This window comes from Ruditapes philippinarum, unplaced genomic scaffold (assembly GCF_026571515.1).
Source record: "Ruditapes philippinarum isolate M1 unplaced genomic scaffold, ASM2657151v2 ctg1407_1_1_1_1, whole genome shotgun sequence".
Lineage (NCBI taxonomy): Eukaryota > Metazoa > Mollusca > Bivalvia > Venerida > Veneridae > Ruditapes > Ruditapes philippinarum.
This window is the reverse complement of record NW_026863297.1, coordinates 315278-337044: the sequence shown is the minus strand read 5'-3', so window position 1 is coordinate 337044 and position 21767 is coordinate 315278. Positions and strand designations below refer to the sequence as shown.

At 30.8% G+C, this 21767-nt stretch overlaps 1 protein-coding gene across 1 annotated transcript in view; it reads left to right on the top strand.

Moving 5' to 3' along the window:
- LOC132721758 (FYVE, RhoGEF and PH domain-containing protein 4-like) overlaps positions 1 to 21767 on the top strand; it is an 88346-nt gene that overhangs the window by 23219 nt on the left and 43360 nt on the right. Inside the window, exon 3 of the mRNA XM_060706124.1 lies at positions 20888 to 21088. Coding sequence (XP_060562107.1) covers positions 20888 to 21088 — 201 coding nt within the window. The remainder of the gene's footprint in view (positions 1 to 20887; positions 21089 to 21767) is intronic.

The following is a 21767-nucleotide window of genomic DNA, read 5'->3' as shown; positions in this document are numbered from 1 at the left end:
AATTTTGATTAATGGTAAATATTTATAACCCATGTTTGAATTTTTACTATGTAAATCATTTATTTGAAATTTGTTATAATTATGAATCTTCATGACCATTTTTTAAAATGATGATGTTTTTACTTGATATAAATCAATCATAATTATATAAAAACATTACCACTTTTATCTAGAGTTAAAATTCATGCCATTGGCAATTTACATGTGTTTAATTAGGTGATATTATTTAGAAGAACTGTCAAATGCAAGTTCACCCATGTGGATCCTAAAATGTTTTCCTTTAAGATGCCAATATTGATATCAATGATTTTATATTACTCAGATATTTGTTTTGAAATCCCTTGCCCCTAAATATTTATTGTAATACTTCCTTGCCAGTTAAGTGGGCTAACAAAGAAGTTAATTGCATAAAATTAAAGGTACATTACTTATCAGAAACGAATATTTTTTTCTTTCATAGGAAAGGCAAACATGAGTTTTAAAATGTTTAAATAATGGATTTAGAGCATGTTAGATTCTTAAATCTTATCATTAGTGAACATGTAATAGTTGTCACAAAAATAGCAAAATGTAAACAAAATAGTATTTTGACTTCCATAAAAAATACTAAATTACTATAACTGAACTACAAATGTAATTGCAAAAATAGGCAACATATGCAAAAGATGGTCCAGGTAATTTGCCAATAAGTCTCTATTTGGAAACTATTACAAGACACCAAAAATAAGCAATTTTGAGAAATAAAAATAAAAGCATTTTTAAGACATAGTGGGTCTTTAAGCTGGGAAAGTTTATAACATGAGACCACAATTATTATTCACTCGTAGATCTTGAAAGATCATGTCCTAAGTAAGAAGGACATAAAACATTAAAGTAAGTCATCAGTCTAAGTGATACAATCATGACATAAATGACAGGAGATAGTTATCACATCTGATGACAAATAATAATAATTATCATGCTTGATGACAAATATCACATCTGATGACAAATGAACCCCAATACACACCACCTGCTGGTTCTCTGACCTTAAACCTGCTGGAACTAAATGTGGTAAGTCTTTGACACCAGTATAGAGCCAGGCCAGCTGGCACATCCGTGTAGTCTGACCAGGCTCAATATCAGGTTTGATGACAAATGAACCCGATACACACAACCTGACGGTACTTGTCTATTTAGTTTCTAACCCTTAACCTTCTGGAACTAATTAAAAGTGTTAAGACTTTGCCACCAGTATAGAGTCAGGCCAGCTGGCACATCCATGCAGTCTGACTAGGCTCTATACTGCTGGTAGCTCAGTTTTGATATTTTGATATTAAAATCCCTTAAACTTGAAATGGACTGTTCCAAATTTAAAGCTGGGCACATCCATTTTACAAACTAAGGTGAGCCTGGAGAACAAGACCGCAGTCAGCACATTGTGCTCTACTGCAAAATGAGGGAGAATTTGGTGAAGGAAATACAGTTGTGCTGCATGTTGACAATGTTGTAATTTGTGTATTTAAAAAAAAAATTGTTTGCAGAAAATTTTAAAGTCAACATAAATTACAGATTCAAGGTAAACTACAATGAAATTAATGAAATTTAACTTTGGCCCAGAATATTTGAGCATTATGATTGTTTGTTAAGCTGGAAGATTTTCTGTTCTCCTCGTGCTCAAAACTTTTTACTTCCATTTACTCTAAATCTTCATGACTTGTCTAGGTATCTTATTTGATTAGGACAATGAACTATGTGAAAGAGAACCATAAATATTCATGGTAGACTGACATTAAAATGATGTACTGGCTACTTGAGGTTGTTAATTTTGTCTGTTAAAGCAGCCTCCAGGTTTATGTTAATTTTCATGAAAATTTTGGAAATGTATTTAAAAGTAAAATATTGTGAGGTGAGCATATAAAGTAATTTACATATTGCAATCGGCACTTACAATCCAAGAAAAATACTAAGAAGTGGTCAACATATGCAAAAACAGCCCTTACTGCGTTAGTAATGCAGTGAATACTGCAAAATTAGTCTTAAACTGCACATAACATGTACAATTTAACTTGGATCTTGAATGTTTTTACCTCTCTTAAAAATGTTAGAACATTTTTCTCAATATTGATTTTCTTGAAATATTTTGACTCATCTGGAGGCGTGCAGCTTTAAAACATTATTTCTTTTTTTTTATAAACTAAAAAATCTGTTACTGTCGAAAATTATTTATTAATTTCATAGAAACTATAGCCATGGGGACTATTTTGTAATTATTATTTGAAGGAAGTTTTGTTGTTGTTGTTTTTTTACTGGCTGCTACCCATGCAACCAATGCACGGCACATATCATCACCATAGTGCAATAACTGGTTAACTCCTATTTAAATTAAGAAGGACTTAGCCTGTTACTGCACTTAAAGGTGAAGATATGTGCTCTCAAATCACTTTCTGCACTATTTGCTATTGACAGTGAATACAATTTTCCCTAAAAATGATAAATGGTTTTGTCCAGATTGAAAGATGGACAAGTGCATTTATAATATTTAGCCTGGTTAGGGTTACAAGTAAAACAAGTTGAATCAATTTTTAAAAAAAAATATGTACAAGCTGTTCGCTCATTTCTCTAACATTAATCTTTCTTATCTCGTTCATTTTTTTCCGCACAAAAAAAAGATGGAGTGAAAATGTCAAAACATTACTTAGGTGAGCGCATCTGGACTATATTTTAGCTCATGTTTTATTGCTATTATATAACAGGTTATGATAAAGCACTATTATTTAAAAGCTTTTTTGTATTTATAGAGTACTAGCAGATTTATATGTTTACCATGGTTACAGGGAGGATCTGCTGTATGGAATTTGTGTTGAATTTTATATACTAATGAATATTAAAATAACATTTTATGTTAATGTGTTTGAAATTCTAAATTGACTGTTTTTTTTTTGGTTTTTATTTGTTTGGGTCGTCAGACCAAACAAATAATGGTAGCGAAATTTCAGAGTCTAATGTTCTTAATTGCAAATGCCGAAAGTAGTCCACTTGAAGCGGTTACTTCCCTTTTGTATGTACACTAAAGCCGAAAAATTCAGGGGAGATCACTGCGTAAAGATGGTCAAAGACAGGCGCATCAATTTTTAAGCAAAGTAATTCCCGAATGGTCGAAGATTTCTAATATTGTTTTCTGGTATTTTCTGATCGAAAATAACTAAATACAAAGCGGACATTCAATCTCTGACACAGAAGTTTATGACAAACCTAACAACAAGTAGTTCTCAAAACAGCTTAAAACTAGCGATTTAAAAGAAAGAAATAGTTTATTTTGTTACAAGTATCCAACAAATTACAACGCATTTAAAGTTAAACAATAGCGTTGGCTTATAGAATTGTCAATAAATGCACAATCACAAATTACGCGGATGAATATGATTTTATCAATGAAAATACTATTTTTAGCCATGTAGATTACCGAATACTACACAAACCGAGTAGTGGAATATATAGATTCTACATGTCGGACTGTTTGGGCGAGAGGATTTTCGCTAAAATATTTACTTCAATTTTAAACAACAGGTATACCCTGAACAAAATACCTCGAAATTAATAAGGATTACAAACCTGAATGCAATGGAAGTTCTAAATTTAGAATGACTTGATATTATTCAGACATTCTGTGTATAACTTCTCCGTGGTACAGTGGTAACGCGCTCGCTTAGTGAGTGAGAGGTCTCGAGTTCGAATCCAGTCGAGGAAATTTTTTTTTTGTTAAATTCTTTTTTTAATTGTTTTTGTTAAGGAAGTAGCCATGATTTACAAGGATAAAGTGTGGCTGTCGTAAAAAAAGAACATAAATGATTTTTTTATGCAACTCTAGTCATGCAGAATTCCGTATGTGCCTTACAAAATGAATTATAATACATAAAAATAAACTTATACAGGAAAATGCATACAGATATACAGTACGATTTAGATTGCAAAGATCAGAAAATACCAAAGAACTTGAAGCCCTTTGATTCTTTATAAATATACATGCTTATAGTAAGCTTCAGGATTATTTACATCTGTGTTAAACAACAGTTAAAAGTCGTTACAAGCCCAAATTTAGAATAATATGGTTTTCTTCAGGCCGTTCACATATAAATTTAACCGTGGCTGAAGGGTTTTCGGGCTCGCTTAGGAAGCGAGAGGTCTGGAGTTCAAATCCCAGTAAAGGTAACTCATTTTTTTAAATTGTTAAAGTCAAATAAACATTGGATTGAATATCAGTGTTGCAATTAGTCTTATAGCCAATTTACTACAATTAAAACGCTGGAAAGCATTGGTGGCACTAAACATATAATCTCACAACATGCACCTTTCTTACATTCTGAGACCCAAACAAATTCAGCGCCTTCTGTGCTTTGATTGTTGTTGTTGTTGTTGTTTTTTGTCTTTTTGTTTATTTCATTATTATCATTATTATTATTATTATCATTATTATTATTATCATTATTATTATTATTATTATTATTATAATTATTATTATTTTTATTATTATTTATAACCATAAATTGTTAGTGCACAGGTAAAAATCAAAATAACCTTTTATAAATATCTTAATTTTTTTAAAAGAGTGGGTCATCCTTTTATATTTAAGTTAGTTTTTATTTTCATAATTATTTACAGATTTTATATCGTAAACATCTTTTATAATCAATTATTGGTCATTTACCATTATAATGGTGAATCTCTTGAAATATTTATTCGTCATTCAACTCAACTTCACAGCGAAAAAATGAGCATAATTTCACTTTAAGATTTGGTGAAGTTAGAACTTTTGATGAAAATATTAATATATTTTTTTCCATATAATTATTTTATAAATTTAAATAAAAACATTAAACATATTTTAATATTTTATATTTTATTGAAATTCATTCATTCATTTTTTACCATACCATAAACATTAGTAACTTTACAGTACTGAAATAAGTGAAAATTGATTATTCAATCTTGCTCATTAAGTCCTGTCTGTTTTGAAGGCAGGTTGACATATGAGAGTATTGAAAATATAAAATTCGTTAATGATTTTCATTACATCATAATATTGATGATGTATTGAATGAGTGTCAGACATGACTGTGAGAGCGTTTTTTCCTCGAGTCTGTCAGACATATTCATATAGGGTGACATTATTGACTAGTACATTTCTGTATAGTGATAGTCTGTAACTATAGTTGTTGTGTTTAATATTGATTCCCGAACTTTGTGTGTTGGAGGGAAAATATGGATTGATTTTACCATCAACTTGCTCCCTTACCACTTTGAATACCGAACTGAAATGAGAGTGGGGAATAAAAACATGTTCTGTCTTGGTGTAACATTGTTGCGACTCTAGAAACAATAAAATGGCTGACTTTTACGAGTAGTCGAATTACTAAGAGTGCTTGGGTTACAAGTATTGTTATACTGTAGTGTTGTTTAGTTGAAAAATATTTAATTCAGTTTTGAACGGTTTCATGTTTCTGCAGGGACTTTTCTTCCCCTACTAGTGTATAAAATCACTTAACGGATTACTTAGCAATTAATATGGAAATCTGAGTGGCGAGGAAAACAGAAAATGGGAAATCAAATAGTTGTGACACACTCAAGGTTGTTCTAATAGATGTAGGAAAATATCAGCTTAATTTAAAAACAATAATATGTTCGGAACACCTGGCTTTAGAAGGACACTGGGAAGTAAAAGTGAATTTTCTATTCAGGTCTTAATTGCAGGTACCTGCAGTTTTTCAGCTCTGCAGAGATTTTTGTTCTGCAGTTTTTTTTGCGTTTTTGATTGAGGCAAAGTTCCGATGTACTGATTTTTTTGTAGGAAGAGTAAATTGCGTTTGAGTTATATGAGTTTACTGACAGGTGCGAAGGCTTAGCTCAATTGTTTAATTGCTCTGTACATAAAGTAGCAGGCTCGTGCAGCAGTCTACAATAAGTGTTACGAATGATTATCGTCTTCAAATTACAAATTACGTAATTTGTATACAAGGATTTCATGATCTACTACTTAATTAATTATGGTGACAAATTTTTTTTTTCACGTTTTTCATGACACAAGTTAAAGTATGCATACATTAGTTTAATAATGCTTACATTAATATGTATATTAGATTATGACAGATTTTTATATTTTTTAAACTCACACTAATTTAAAAAGTGAAGAAAGGAAAGTGAAGAAAGGATGTATATAATTATACATTCTTTGATTTATGTGTGATGGTAAGGAAATACAGAGGATATATATAATATGAAAATAGAAAATGGAGTTACAAAAAAATAAAAAGATAAATGAGAAGAGACTTTTTGAAAAAAGGGGAGGATAGTCGATTATTTTCATGAATAATGATTATTTCAATTAAGGAATAGTGATTACTTCAGTTAAGAAACAGTGATTTTTTTCAATTAAGGAATTAAGTGATTATTTCAATGAATAGTGATTATTAAGGGAAAGTGATTATTTCAGTTAAGGAATAGTGATTGTTTCAAGAGATAGTGATTTTAAGATGTACAAGAAACTAAAGGAGCGTGTACGCAGGGGATCTTTAAGACAGAATAGTGGTAAGTTTTTGGACACCATCCATTCCACTTTTTTAAACTTAATCTTAGAGAATTATGCTATCTTTTTGGATGGTGTGAGTACATAGTTGACAAAATAATTATTACAAACTGAATAGAGCTGGTTTTATTACATGTAAATGCTTGCATTACATTATATTCAGGTAATTATTATTCAAATAATTTCCTGCTTTTGAAACATTTTAAGAAACATGTTATTGCACTTTCAATAGAGAAGAAATAGCCTGCTGAGAGCCAAGAAAAGTAACTTTTATTACAATGATTATCTCATTTATCTCCCTTATATTTGAAAAAAAACAGGGTTTCTGTTATATTGCTTTTTTGTATTTTTACAGCTTTCTTATAAAATTAATGGATATTGATATGAATAATTAATTAACATTTTCAAAAATGCCATAATTGGTACTGCAAAGAATCACACATTTTCAAGGTAATGTTAAATTTATATGAAGGTATGTCACTTTGGTTGAATGGTGTAGAGCATAAAAAAATGCACAGTGTAAAAATGATGCATGCATTGTTAAAATAATGCAGAGTGTGAAAATATTGCTTGCACCATTAAAATAACATACAGTATGAAATTTAATGCATGCAGTGTTAAAATTATGCACAGTGTAATAGTTATTCAGTGTGAAAATCACTTCTTACTGCACTGTTAATGTTCAAATAATGCACAGGGATTCTGAAATGCTGCCAATTTGACTGTGGGTATGATTTGATAATCAAGCAGAAGAAAACAATTGAACACAAAGATTAATTTTTGTACCCAAAGGAGGAAAAATTAATTAAACATATTACACATGTAAGTCACATAGACAGCAATGGATAATTATTCTAAAAAAGAATGTTTTGATCTTGAAGTTATCAAATATTTATTTAAATGTAGCTAAAAATAATCACAAACATTTTGACACAGTAAGAATTGTACTAAGATTAAAGATTTTCTTAAAACAAATAATTATATATAGAAATAAAATGTACATCAAAAATGCAATTTTAAATTTAAGCCTTTAAGTGGCATTTTATGTATAACAAAAATGTCCACAATGTTTACCAGTGTAAATATTTCATTTTAATAACAGCAAAAACTTGAGTATGTATAAATTACCTTAAGGGGAAATTTTAAAGGAAATGTGATGCCTAATGTCACTCAGTTTTTACTTAAAGTAATATAACACATACTTAAAGTATGTCAAGTTATTTAAAGCATTTTTTCTCTGTATATACTTAGTCTACTTGAATAGACTAAAATTATTGATAATATTATAAATACAGACTTAGTGTTTTGTATTTTGTTTATGATTTGATTGAGATGGATTAATGAAACTCAGCTGTTATGGTAAGATGGTAAGAGACTGTTATGTTGTGGATTTTTTTTTCTTTGGGGGATGGGGCGGGGGTTGGGGTGTTGTTTTTGTTTTTTTTGTGGTGGAAGGTTATTTTTCTTTTAGCAGTTCACTAAGGGTAGTTTCTTAACTAGAGGAAGCATTTTGTGCAATCTGGCTGTTGTGAAAACTCCCCATTCTTTACTGTAGTGAAAACTTTACAATAATAGATTTGGATTTGGGCTGAACCATTGTTACTTTTAGGGAATTTGATATTAAAATTATTATAATAAAAGCAGCAAAATGATTCCAATCTGGCCTTTCGTAATGGTGGCAAATAGATTCTGCTAGCATTCAATTTTAATAGGGGTTTTCTGGTTCTTTCACTAGAAACATTTACTTTTAAAGTTTCTAAAAATAGGGGAATGACAGATTTTTGCACTAGTTCCTGACATTTTTGAACAGACATATAACCAAACCATATTTATCATATTCTGTCATTTTCTCAAAGGATCTTTCTTCTTTAAAATTTACCAGTAGTAAATCAGTATAAGAGGAAACCTGATCTTCCATATTTGTGGATCCCATAATTGGGATGTTTCACATACAAACCATCAAGCCACTTATTTTTTAGCAAACAAAATATTTGCAATATGTCTGATAACATTGTATATCATTTTTTAATTTGCACACCTGCTGGTCTAGTCATTACATTTTAAAAAAAGTATATTATAAATTAATACATAAGATTGAGAGATAAGATTCAATGTTTGAAACATACAGCAGATGTGGGTTTTTCCCCAAGTAATCTTTGGGTAATAAAAAAAATTTACACTTGGTTAATAATTATCAGTGCATAAATAATAATTATATTACTTCAAATTATATTCAAACCATTTGAATGCTGGTGATACTCCAGAACTCTGCAACAGGGTCTTTCATTTTGAGAGTTGATTGCAAAACTGAAGTAATTTATATGAAATAACAAGGACTGTTACAACAGTTTTGCAATTAGCCCAGGATTTGTAAGACCGTGTCAGCAAATATAGGGTTTTCCCCATCTTATCCTGTTTTACAAAGAAATTTTTACATCAATTTACAACTTGGTTAATATTCTGTATTGATAATAACCGCTGTGGGTTTGAATCCCAACAGAAACTTTGAATTCTTTCATATGAGGAAGCAAATTCTGGCTAGCTTATGGAACATGAGTGGTTTTACTCAGGTGCCTCAGTTAATGCCTGAAATAATGCACAAATTATAAGGGCACCTGAGGACTTCCGCTAGAACATCGCCAAATGACCTATACTGTGTCAGAGTTATGCAAAACCCAATCAAACAAACACTTGTTCAGTCCTAGCAAACTCTGTAGCCTAGTCTGCTCAATTTTATTGTTGAGATTTTGAAATCTTTCAAACTCAGAAATAATAGGGAAATCAGCAAATATGGGTTTTTTCCTTCTAATCCTAGGGTTCAAACAAACTTTTACAGTTAAAACTTGGTAAATATCACATTAATAACCCAAATTTGTTGATATTTCAATTTTGAATGCTAATGCACCATATGATTAAAGCTATATTGGTAAACATTTGTTTATACCTCACCACCCACTCACCCCCACACCCATACCCTGGGATCATACTGGAAAAACCCACATTTGGTCAGTTCTGTATAACATCTATAAATAGTTCCAAATTCAAAGCACCTTAGTCCATAACATAAATTTAGCTAGGTCACAAACAATTATCTATGAATGTTCATTTCAATTTACAAATCATTTGATGACCTTCTGATGTTACAAAGTTGTCATAATGGCATATTAAGAATGTAACTTTATATATCACACATTTTGTTTGTAATCTATACTAAACATATGTCACAAGTCAGCTTGAAAACCAAAATAAACTTGTCAAAATTGTTCAAATTACCCTGCAGGTCATAGCATGAACATAATTGTTAACAAAGATAAATTGTGGTCAAAGCATATCAAATTTTAAACGTATATGCATCAACCACAAAACCAATTTATTCAAATTAGGTCAATTTCCATCAAAAAGGTCAAGAAATAATTATATATTTCATAAATCACTGAAACTGCATTCATATTAAATTATCATTATTTGTGGTCACTTATCCAAATTCATGTTGGTTTACACATTTTAACCTTTAATTAAGCCCTAAAACTACAATTTTGGGACAAGTCTAAAAATAGTGCCCTACCATTGGTCTGTTTCTTATTTCTTCTTAGGATTGAGCCAATCAGATTCTTGAACTCCATTTATAACCCATCCTTGCTCCAAATTCAAGCTCTTGAAGGATGTTTTCCTTTGCGGATCATAAGTGGTTAAGTGTGTCACAAGTAATGTCTACACGTTTAGGATATAACAACTTCCTACTTTTGAAAATTTATAATTATTGCCATTGAGAATAACATATCTAGTATTACTGATACATTACGGAAGCCCATTAGTGCCATTTTGTCTTAGGAGTTTTGTCTTATCACTCATGTATTATGACTTCTGTCTTATGCCTTATGACTTATGTAAATGGCACTTATGGGATTCTGTAGATATAGCTAATGTTACCAGATTATATATAATATATTGTTGGGGAATTTGTCAGCTGTGCAGGTGTTTTAAATTATGAAGTCATCCTTGAGGTCAGAAAAAACGTTAAAGTACATTTTATGAAAAATATTATTTTGTGCATTTTTTTAAAGTGAAAGTGTATACTACCAAAGAAAGAAATAAACGATCAGCAAAATGGCTAAGAAAGCTAAAAGCCAATTCTAACATTTCATCTTTGACAGCATGAAGTACGTAATCTATGTCACAACAGCTAGACATTTAAGCCATCCAACAGTTATTTCCCTTTAATCTATGAAAGTAATAGAATACATGCAATTCAATAAATCAAACTTTCAATCTGCTTCATGTATCCTTCGTATTAAATACAAGCTGTGTAAGACAAACACATTATGCAAATTTTGCTAGCCTACTCTTTTATTTTAAGTTTCATTTTCAGTAAATTGAAGTCAGGGATCGTCATGTTTTGATAATCAGATAACAATTAAGGCAATTTTGTACCACTTAATAAATTTTTTATCTTGTTTATGACATTGTTAACTACGTGTCCCTGAAACAATAAGTAAAGTTCAATTGTCACTAAATACTTAACCAGAAGATGGCCATATCCTACATTTAAATCTTCCTGGTTTCGTATAAGACAATCCTCTGGCATGGTAGTTAAAGTTAATGTATTTTTCTCATGAATTGAAATGTACATTGAAATTGTAAATAATGTTTATACATGTCTTATACATTTTGGCAAGCAATGAATTTTACATGTGTGATCTCGTTACTTTAGTAGTCAATCTGCAAGGCTTCAGACATAGATTATGATCTCTCTAATATCCTTACATGTTGGAGACAAATATCTTTATATGACAGATACTGATCTCTATGATATCTTTATGTGACAGATACTGATCTCTATAATATCTTTATGTGACAGATACTGATCTCTATAATATCTTTATGTGACAGAAACTGATCTCTCTAATATCTTTTAGTGACAGAGACACTGATCTTTCTAATATTTTTATGTGACAGAGACACTGATCTCTCTAATATCTTTATATGACAGAGACACTGATCTCTCTAATGGCTTTATGTGACAGAGACACTGATCTCTCTTATATCTTTATGTGACAGAGACACTGATCTCTCTATTATCTTTATGTGACAGAGACACTGATCTCTCTTATATCCTTATGTGACAGAGACACTGATCTCTCTAATGTCTTTATGTGACAGAGACACTCATCTCTCTAATATCTTTATGTGACAGAGACACTGATCTCTCTAATATCTTTATGTGACAGAGACACTGATCTCTCTAATATCTTTATGTGACAGAGACACTGATCTCTCTAATATCTTTAAGTGACAGAGACACTGATCTCTCTAATATCTTTATGTGACAGAGACACTGATCTCTCTTATATCTTTATGTGACAGAGACACTGATCTCTCTAATATCTTTATGTGACAGAGACACTGATCTCTCTAATATCTTTATATGACAGAGACACTGATCTCTCTAATATCTTTATGTGACAGAGACACTGATCTCTCTTATATCTTTATATGACAGAGACACTGATCTCTCTATTATCTTTATGTGACAGAGACACTGATCTCTCTTATATCTTTATATGACAGAGACACTGATCTCTCTAATATCTGATCTCTCTTATATCTTTATATGACAGAGACACTGATCTCTCTAATATCTTTATATGACAGAGACACTGATCTCTCTAATATCTTTATGTGACAGAGACACTGATCTTTCTAATATATTTATATGACGGAGACACTGATCTCTCTAATATCTTTATATGACAGAGACACTGATCTCTCTAATAGAGACACTGATCTCTCTCATATCTTTGCTTGGTGATCATGAACAACATCATTGTGTCACTGACAGGAGATAGCATATATTCCTAACCAAGTGGTTACGGTCATTGACTCCATATCTCCTCTTGTGTTCTTTAAGGGTTGAGGCATCAGAATTGCAACCACTGTTAATCACTGTGTGATAGTTATAATAAGGGGACTAAATGGGTTTGAATTACTGGAGTCTATGCATCTCTTAGCTCCGGTAGGTGTGGACCATGTGGTGGTTTGATCCCAAGTGTTGCTTTTAGTTTGCAACATCAGAGGTTGGCCAAAATCATCTTCCTGTTTCAGTGCTATATGACATGAATTGTGTGCAATAAATTCCATGTACAATAATAATCTTTTGTGGTTTGTGTGTAATTATTCATTGTATTACAGGCCATCCACTATAGACAAATTCACATTAAAGGGAAGTAATGCAATAAATGTTAAAAGAATGTGAAACTGTTGCGTTAATTTATCATTTTAAGGATGTGATTTTTTTCATGTGTTTGAAACAATTGTATGTTTTCTTTCCTGATAATCATGTATTATTACAGAAGGGTATTTTAGAAGATTATCTCTAAAGTAAGGAATTTTATGAAACCATACAGGTTAATATTTACTGAATATAGAATTGATATATATTTTTGCTTAATATTACACACATGTCATTTATGTGTTTTAAATTGCATTGTTATTTTTATACCTCCACTTAGTGGAGAGCAGGGGGGGGGGGGGGGGGGGGTAGGGGGTGCTTAAAGGTTTGTTCTTGTCTATTTGTCTGTAGAATGGCAAAATGGAATGTGTCTATATTGCTATGTCTATATTATGGGCATATTTCTAGTTTCTTTTATATAACACATATGTCGTGTAAATTTCTTCCTGAATATTACACACATGTAATATTGGCTCTATGACATTAAATTTGATCTTAATTTCAATAAAATATGTATCTGTATCCTTAATTTTGAGTTATCTTCCTTTGAGAATGACCTAAAAGAGCAAAAAACTCACTTACAGGGGAAGATAACTCAAAAAGTAGGATGTTGACCACCAAAGTTTTTTTTATTTCATTTCATCAATTTATTTCAATCATTATTATTGTTAATCATGCAAAGAAAAATTATCTTTGCTACAGTAGTTAAAATTTCCTATATTTCCTATGTAAAAAAATAATACTAAAATTTTCATTTATTTTAATATACATTAACTTACAGGCTCTATATATAAGTCCTTGATGTTTTGTAATGATTTTTTTATTTTTTCTACACATTTTTTCTGTTTAATTATTTTCATATCTATGATTATATTTACATTGTGTTTATATCTTCATGAAAAAATGTGATAAAAAAGAATGAAATAACTTGAAAAGTACAAAATGTAAGTGATAAGATCATTATTTTGATGTCAGTATTGATAATTATTTCAAAAGTACTGGTACAGAATTGCTGATATAAGGAAAACAGACTGTAATGGGCACCAGTAAGAATCAGCTTTTCATTACTTTTATTCTTTTCTACATTGGAGAAGACATTTTTTTCCTTCAAATATTAAAAATTTTCACCATCCAATATAAAAAAAATCGTGATAAGTAGATAAAACTTTTTGTGCAAAATTATTTCAATAGTCATGATTAGGAACATAGCCCAAAATGATGTTTACATTAATTTTGGGGTTAAAGGCCCATTATGTCCTAAAAATGCTTTTATATTTTAATTCTCAAAACTTCTTTATTTTTTGGTCTCTTATTATAGTTTCCAAAAAGGGATTTATTAACAAATTATGTGGACCATCTTTGACTCCTGTTACTTTTTAGCAATAAGTACAGTTAAAGGGATTTAGTACTTTAATTGGAAGTGAAAATACTATTTTGTTTACATTTTACTTCTTTTATGAGATTTATTTTTTGTTCACCGCTACTTTCTTCAGATGATAAGCATCTAACATGCTCTAAAACCATTATTTAAACATTTTTAAACTCATGTTTGCTTTTTCTATGCAAGAAAAAAATATTTATTTCTGAGGCATAATGTGCCTTTAAACCTAAACAAACGTGGTTGTTAAACCAAATATTTAAGTTCAATAGTGAAACAAGTTCTTGCAACTTATATTTATAATCACTTTCAGTTCTGGTGTCATATGATGAAACATGGTTGTGACCCTAAGTAGGTCAAATCAAACAATTAATTATATTAACCCATATAACATTATCACCCAGATATCGCTGATTGTGTTAAAAAATTAAAAATATTTAGGGATGATAAATTGTAAAAAAATGATAAATCGTGAACTTTAATTTGTTCGCTACTGGGTTTTTATCCAGTGTATAAACTGTAGTATTATTATAAAGTAATATCTTGATGTGTAAGGAAGTTATCCCACTGATTTATTTATTCAGGCCTATAATAAGCTTTGACAGCTCCTTTACAAGGAAGTGAATATTTGTGAAAATTAAGTCTAAATATTCAGCCATTTTTTTTATAGGAATTTAAGGGATTCTGAATTTAAAATCTCAGGTGAGGTGCAGGTTTCAATCAATTTATTATTATTTTTTTATTATTTTTTGCAGGTCAGTTCTAGGTTTTTTAACATCTTATTTAATTCAATTTAAGAAAAATTGACTTATTTAAATTATTTTTTATAATACATGTAAATGTTTTGCTTTATTTTTATTTATATTAGGAATTTTAATCACATTTAAAGATTTTAGGCCTATTGAATAAACAGTATCTATATCCCCTCAGTAAGGGTCCAGGAGGAAACCTTAGGTATTTTAATTTCTATACAGTGTGAATTTGAAACAGGTCAGCAAATGTGAAAGCTTTTGAGAAATAAAAATGATAAATAACTTTTTTAGCCTATTGGGCCTAATTTAAGAAAAAAATTAATAGAATTAATTAAAACAAAAAGTACATATGATATACATAATTATATATACATGTTTATAAAATAAAATGATATTTATCTATAATTTTGCATGGTGGTTAGGGTTATTGGAAAGTGATTTTATTAATGGTGTTAGCAAACATTATTACCATCACTTGTATTGACAGTATTTATTGACCTCAGGTGTCCCAGAGGTCATGGGATGACTATAATCTCATAAAATTATTTTATTACCCGTTTATTGACAGTTATGGTAAAATGTCATATTTCAAATTCAGAATGCATACATCACATGTACAGTGCAGTGTTGAATGTTTGTTTATATATATATATATTTTCTTGCACTGGTAAATAGTTTGGTAGTGTTTGTTTTTACCATATTTGCACATCCAATCATTCATAACATATAGTGTGACATTATTTGGAGTAAACAATTTTTCAGCAAAGTATCACCTATATTGAAATGGATATTTTATTATTGATTAAAAGTTTTTGTTTGTAAGTGTGGGTTATCAGTGAATTTATGACAGATTAGTGAGTGGACAAACTTTTATGGCATATTAGATAGAGGAATATTGTAGATAATCTGTGTTGTTGTTGTTGTTTCGAGATTTAAGAGAATCAGCAAGGTAAACCTTTGTTGCTGAAAATGAAATTTTGTTAACATTATAACAAATTTGTATTTGATATGGAAATCGTAACTTAAAGGTGAAGTTAAAGTTAAACCAGAAATTATATATACATAACCTCGTGGTCAGACTGTGCATGGTCAGACTCTGTGTGAGACTGGCCAGGGTCTGTATTTATAGTGTAGATCTTTATATCCGTCAAAAAGTTGAAAAAACATGTACACATATTCTATGATCATTAATTTCATGCCTCTTCTGAATGATCTACAGATAGATTTATTACATAATTGACCTTGTTTTATTTAAATACATGTAGTGACTTTGATGAATAAAGTTGTCTGTGTACCCGCCTGTTATGATATATATAACTGCTGTGTCTATCTAAATGTATACATTTAAGTGAAAAATGTCAATGACTGAAAGATTGTATTATGAAAGAATTACAAAATGTACTAATATTTCTTTTTGTTAACATTACTTATAGTTAGAAATTCAAATTTTAGTCTTTAGTTTCTCCTGGTAAAATGTTTGGAATGGCTAAACAGCCATCTTCAACCGGTCCCTACTAGAGATATCACAGATCACGTATGCTGTCGACAGGCTTGATACTGTCGGCTGCTCAGTTCTAGCATTTTGTTACTGAAATTTTAAACTGCTGATGCACCCAGCAAGACCATAGGCTTATTGGCTACATATACTTTGGTAAAAATATGTTACATTTTAAAAGTTTAAATTTAAGTAGGATATGTAAGAATAGGTTGAAAGAGATAAAAACCAGCAAGAATGTGGCAGTTACTTGCCAAAAAAGTGTGGATTTTGAAAAAAGATATAGATTACAATGTAACTTAAAGTGTAAGGAATGCATAATTTCACACAATTCACATGGATTTTTTCTTGGTCATATTTGAGTGCACAAAGGTCATGTTTAGATTATCTTTGAAAGAATTTATATAATTGTCAAGGGTTTTCAATTAGTCATTTTATGTTCATTGTTTAGAAAATCAGTGTTTTATATATTGATTAATCATAGTGTTTGAATGTCATGTTCTGGTCATTATAATTATGTCCCTTCGAAAACAAAATGCTAGGAGGTCAACAACACCAGCATTGGAGCCAGCCTCATCCAGACCAGCCTGTTACATTAGTCTAGTATGTGTGACCAGGCCGGTCAATTCAAGCAATATGATCTTTGAACCCTTTTAAATTGACAATGGGCAATTCCAGAATCAAAACTGAACTAATCCATTTCGTAAATTCAGGGTGGTAAGATCTAACGGATGATGTTCCTAAGCGAGACACGAGTCCATATCATCAAATCATCAAAATATAGTGGGGTACAACTTAATGTCAGGATATAAGAGAAGATATATGTAGCTGGTTAACCGAGGGTCAGCGTTCGCTTAAAACTTGTTCTTGAAATATTGCTTTGTAAAAGCGGCATGATAATTTTTCATTTACTGAAAAACTATTAAGTCATCATTTGTTTAAAAAAAAACTCTTGAGCGCTAGTAAAGTTAAGGCTATCATTGATTTAGGCCTAGGCCAGTTTTTTTATACTGACTGTGCCTTATTACTGTAAAATACTTGTATTTTGATATGTACTGGGAGATAAGCCTCTGAAAAACCCACATTTGCTGAGTTCTAAAAACAACTGTTGAAATCCCTTAAACAAAAAAAAACTGTTCAAAATACCTTACAAGACAATGCTGTGTAAAAGGTTAAAAGCTACTGTGTGACTTAATGCTGTCATAAAGCATGATAAAACTAACCTCAAAGTCATGTTTTCATCATTAAAACAATATGACGATTCAATTTTTGTCATGCAATCCAAATTGAGCTGTAAGAAATGACAAGTAAAGTTAATTAGTTACCAGTAATTACAAAATTAGATTAGTAACTACATAGTTATGATTTGGTTAACATTTAATATTTGAGCCGTGTCACGACAAAACTAACATAATGGGTTTGCGATCAGCATGGATCCAGACCAGCCTGCGCATCCGCGCAGTCTGATCAGGATCCATGCTGTTCGCTATCAGTTTCTCTACTTGTAATAGGGTTGGAAAGCGAACAGCATGGATCCTGATCAGACTGCGCGGATGCGCAGGCTGGTCTGGATCCATGCTGGTCGCAAACCCTTCATGTTGGTTTTGTCGTGACGCGGCTCATTTACCATTGTGGTGATAGTCATAAGAAATGTTACTCATCAAGACATTATATACATATATACATGCTATATACATACATAGATCATTATTAAGCTGCGCAACAACAACAACAGTGCATGATGATTTAACGTCCTCATTAGGGTCAAAGTCCAAGAACTGACAATGTTTTTATGTTTGATTGTTTTTATTTCATTGAGACAGAGTTGCTTGAAATATTAAATATTTCAGTTTTGAAGTCTGCCATTACCAGACAGTTATATAGCTTTGTTCTTCTTGTTTTACCATGATTGTAATCTTTGACTAACACCAAGCTGATTAAAACTTTTTGAAACACATGTAGGATGAAAAATGGCATAATGTGCCTTTAAACAAAAAATTATTATGAGGTAAAATATCTTTTATCTTTGGGTCATGACAATGTTTCTTTATAATTATGATGCCAGTCAGAAAACAGAAGAATTAATAATGTAGTTTAGATAAGCTTTTATATACATGTACATGTAATTTTCATGATAGTTTTAGCTGAACACTAAATCATGCAAATATGTCTGTAGTCTGGCTGAGGGTAGTGACTTTCAAATTTATAAATTTTATATTCAATATCATACAAGAGTGGTGGTGGTGTTGGCAGTTTTCAATCTGGTTCAAGGCAGTTAGCCACAATGAATTTACCAGAGCTCAGTTCAGCCTCTGCATCAATCCTTAGCAGGCAGTCAAGCAGTTTACCAGTACTAGTTACTACCACTTTAGCAAGGAACTGAAACTTCTGTACATGCCTGAGCAGAGAGAAACAGTTGAATGACCGTAGTAAGGATTTCATGATCAGTTACAATGAACGTGACGTGCACCGTGTGGGACTCAAACCCGGGTCGCCCAATTCACAGTCCAATGCTCTACCTATTGATCTTAAGCCAGAGGGTTATACAAGACCATTTTTTGCAGTCTTTTATAAGTTGTGTGAAAATAATTGAGACCTTGAAAACTGGTTTGGCATTTCTATCAGCTTAAAGTGTTTGGGATTCAAATCTTTCAGAATGTTTTAAAAACCATTCAGCAGTGCAGATTGATATGGTTGCTTGATTGACAAGTCAACCTACATATTTGTTTACATTGATTGTTTAGTGAACTTTGTGTATATTAACTACTGGTATTTTATTTGTTTGAAACAAAAAATAGCTATTGCGTTTCAGTTTAAATCATGCACAGTAGATCTTGCATTAATATATTTAATGTTTGTTTTGTACAAAAGCTTTTCAAATATATGATAAGTTATTTAACCTTGCTTTTCAACCCTTCTGTTTAATTTTGTACATTTTATCTGTTTAAAAAAAAATGAAAAGACTGATTGAAGTATTGCTATGATGCATGCATAGATCATATAAGATCTTGCATTAATGACTTTTAATGTTTGTTTTGTACAAGAGGTGTTCAAATCTGAGAATGAACTCAAACTTAAGTTTTTAACCCAAATTTAAGTTAATTGTAACCCAACTTTTTAACCTGTCTTTCAAATGAAAACTCTGGCCCCGTGTTCATAAAGATTTAAAGATAAGGATCAAGATCACGATCAAATTGAAAAACTCAAATACTCTCCATTATTTATCCTCATAGATGAAATATTCAGTGTTAACATGATAAAACTGGACTTGAAATAGCATGTTTATGAAATTTTAGAATAAATTTATTATTATTTTTACAAGATATGAACATTTTATAGTTGATCCAAATTTAAATCTTGATCCTAAAATTTGATCCTCATTTTGATCTGAATATTTTAGTATTTGTTTTGTTATTTGTTGATTTTATCCCAAAACAGGTTGGTTTCTTTGCAAATCAGCAATTATTTATATTTCAAATATGTACCATTTAATTCTAGCATTATGAATACGATTAGTTTTAGTTTTATAAAACAATGAAAATAAACACCAATAAAGTATGAGCAGGCTTTGAACTGGTTAGTCAGTCTTGAAGATTTTGTCATTGGTCCACACTTTCAAGAATAGAAGCTTCATTTATTGACTAACATATTAGATATTTATTGTGCTGGTACCTTAGTCCAAGGATCTGTGAACCTCTGGTGAAGTTAAAGGTTCAGTTGGTTCAGATAAATGAGACTGAAAAATTTACTAACTTTTCATCATAGAAAGACCAAATTTTAAGCTTGGTCAAAAAAAAATCCTTAAGTATTCATCAATGTTCATGATATTCTTATAATTATGCTCTGGTTTTACTATTACATCTGTATTAGACTTTGTAGAAAGTAGTCATGCTGCATGGTTCATTATGGTCCATGATATACAATTTCTTATTGAAAATTACTGTCATGTCAATTATAGAGATATTCATATAAAACCAATCCTGATAAGAATTTAGATAAAGTGAGAGTGTTTTTATTAAAAAAAAAAAAAAAAAAAAAAAAGAAATGGGGAATATTTAAGCTTATAGATTTGGATTTATATTGATAAACTACTGAGAAACAGATAATATTAAATCCGGTTTTGGTTTTGTTTTTTGTTGGTTATTTGGGGGTTTCCAGAAAAATAAATCTAGTTACTCCTATGGTATGATAGGTGCATAAAAGGTTGAATAAATCTGATGCATTATCATCTTCTTAAATCTTGACTTCACTTATTGTTTTACCTGATGTTAAGGTAAAATCTAATATTTGTTTCAGGATTTCTGTCCAGCCTAACTTGATATAAACTTTATTCTACGTTATTCTACATGTAGTTTTTTGCTTTTAAATTTCTAAATTTTTTATTTACCAAAACATCTTCGTTCATTTATAAATGTGTAGATTACAAATATGTTCATAACAAAGATTAAGTTATAAATTTTCTGTGTTTTAGAAGAGAACGACGGATTTCCATTACCATCAACTAATGAAGAGATAAAAGCATTTGACCAGCAAGCTTTCATCGACCAGTCACAAAGTTGCGGTAAGGGAGGAGTACAAAAGCGGAGCAAGAAACGAGACAGACAGAGATCTAAGTCGGCAACATCTGTACCAGACTTGGGAACTATCCGGCTTAAACTTCAGAAAATACAATGTAAGAATTCTTTTGACTCTAAGCCTGATGGCAGCAACTGATTATGCCAATGCAACCGTTGCAGACCACAATCAGCCAGTATTATCCATGTTGTCTGATCGTGGTCTGCACTGCTGACAATTAAGTCAGTAAATAATTATTTTGAAATTTTCGCTAAAAATGATGAAAGGTCGTACCCAAGAATTTTTAAGATGGACTTATATAATAGTCAACTTAAGATATGTTAACATATTAAAGGGTTAATTTATTATTAGAAATTGCCTTACGGTAAAAATTTCGTACAATATACCAGATTATACATAGATTTGCAAAATACTCGAAAATTGGATTATGAAATATCAGTAAACTTGCACAGATCATGTATAGCAAAGATATAGTATAAAGGTTGCTCAACTTCATAAACACATTTTTAGCTCGACTTTTCTATGAAAAGGGGAGCTATCCTACTCGCCCCGGCGTCGGCGTCGGCGTTAGCGTTAGCGTTAGCGTTGGCGTCACACCTTGGTTAAGTTTTTCGTACCACCCCACTTTATTTCAGAAGTATTACAAGTATGGCTTTGAAACTTACCATACTTGTTCACCATCATAACCTCCATCTACAGACAAGAGTACATAACTCTGTCAAGGTTTTTGACAGAATTATGGCCCTTTTTGACTTAGAAAGTGTATTGAGCTTGGT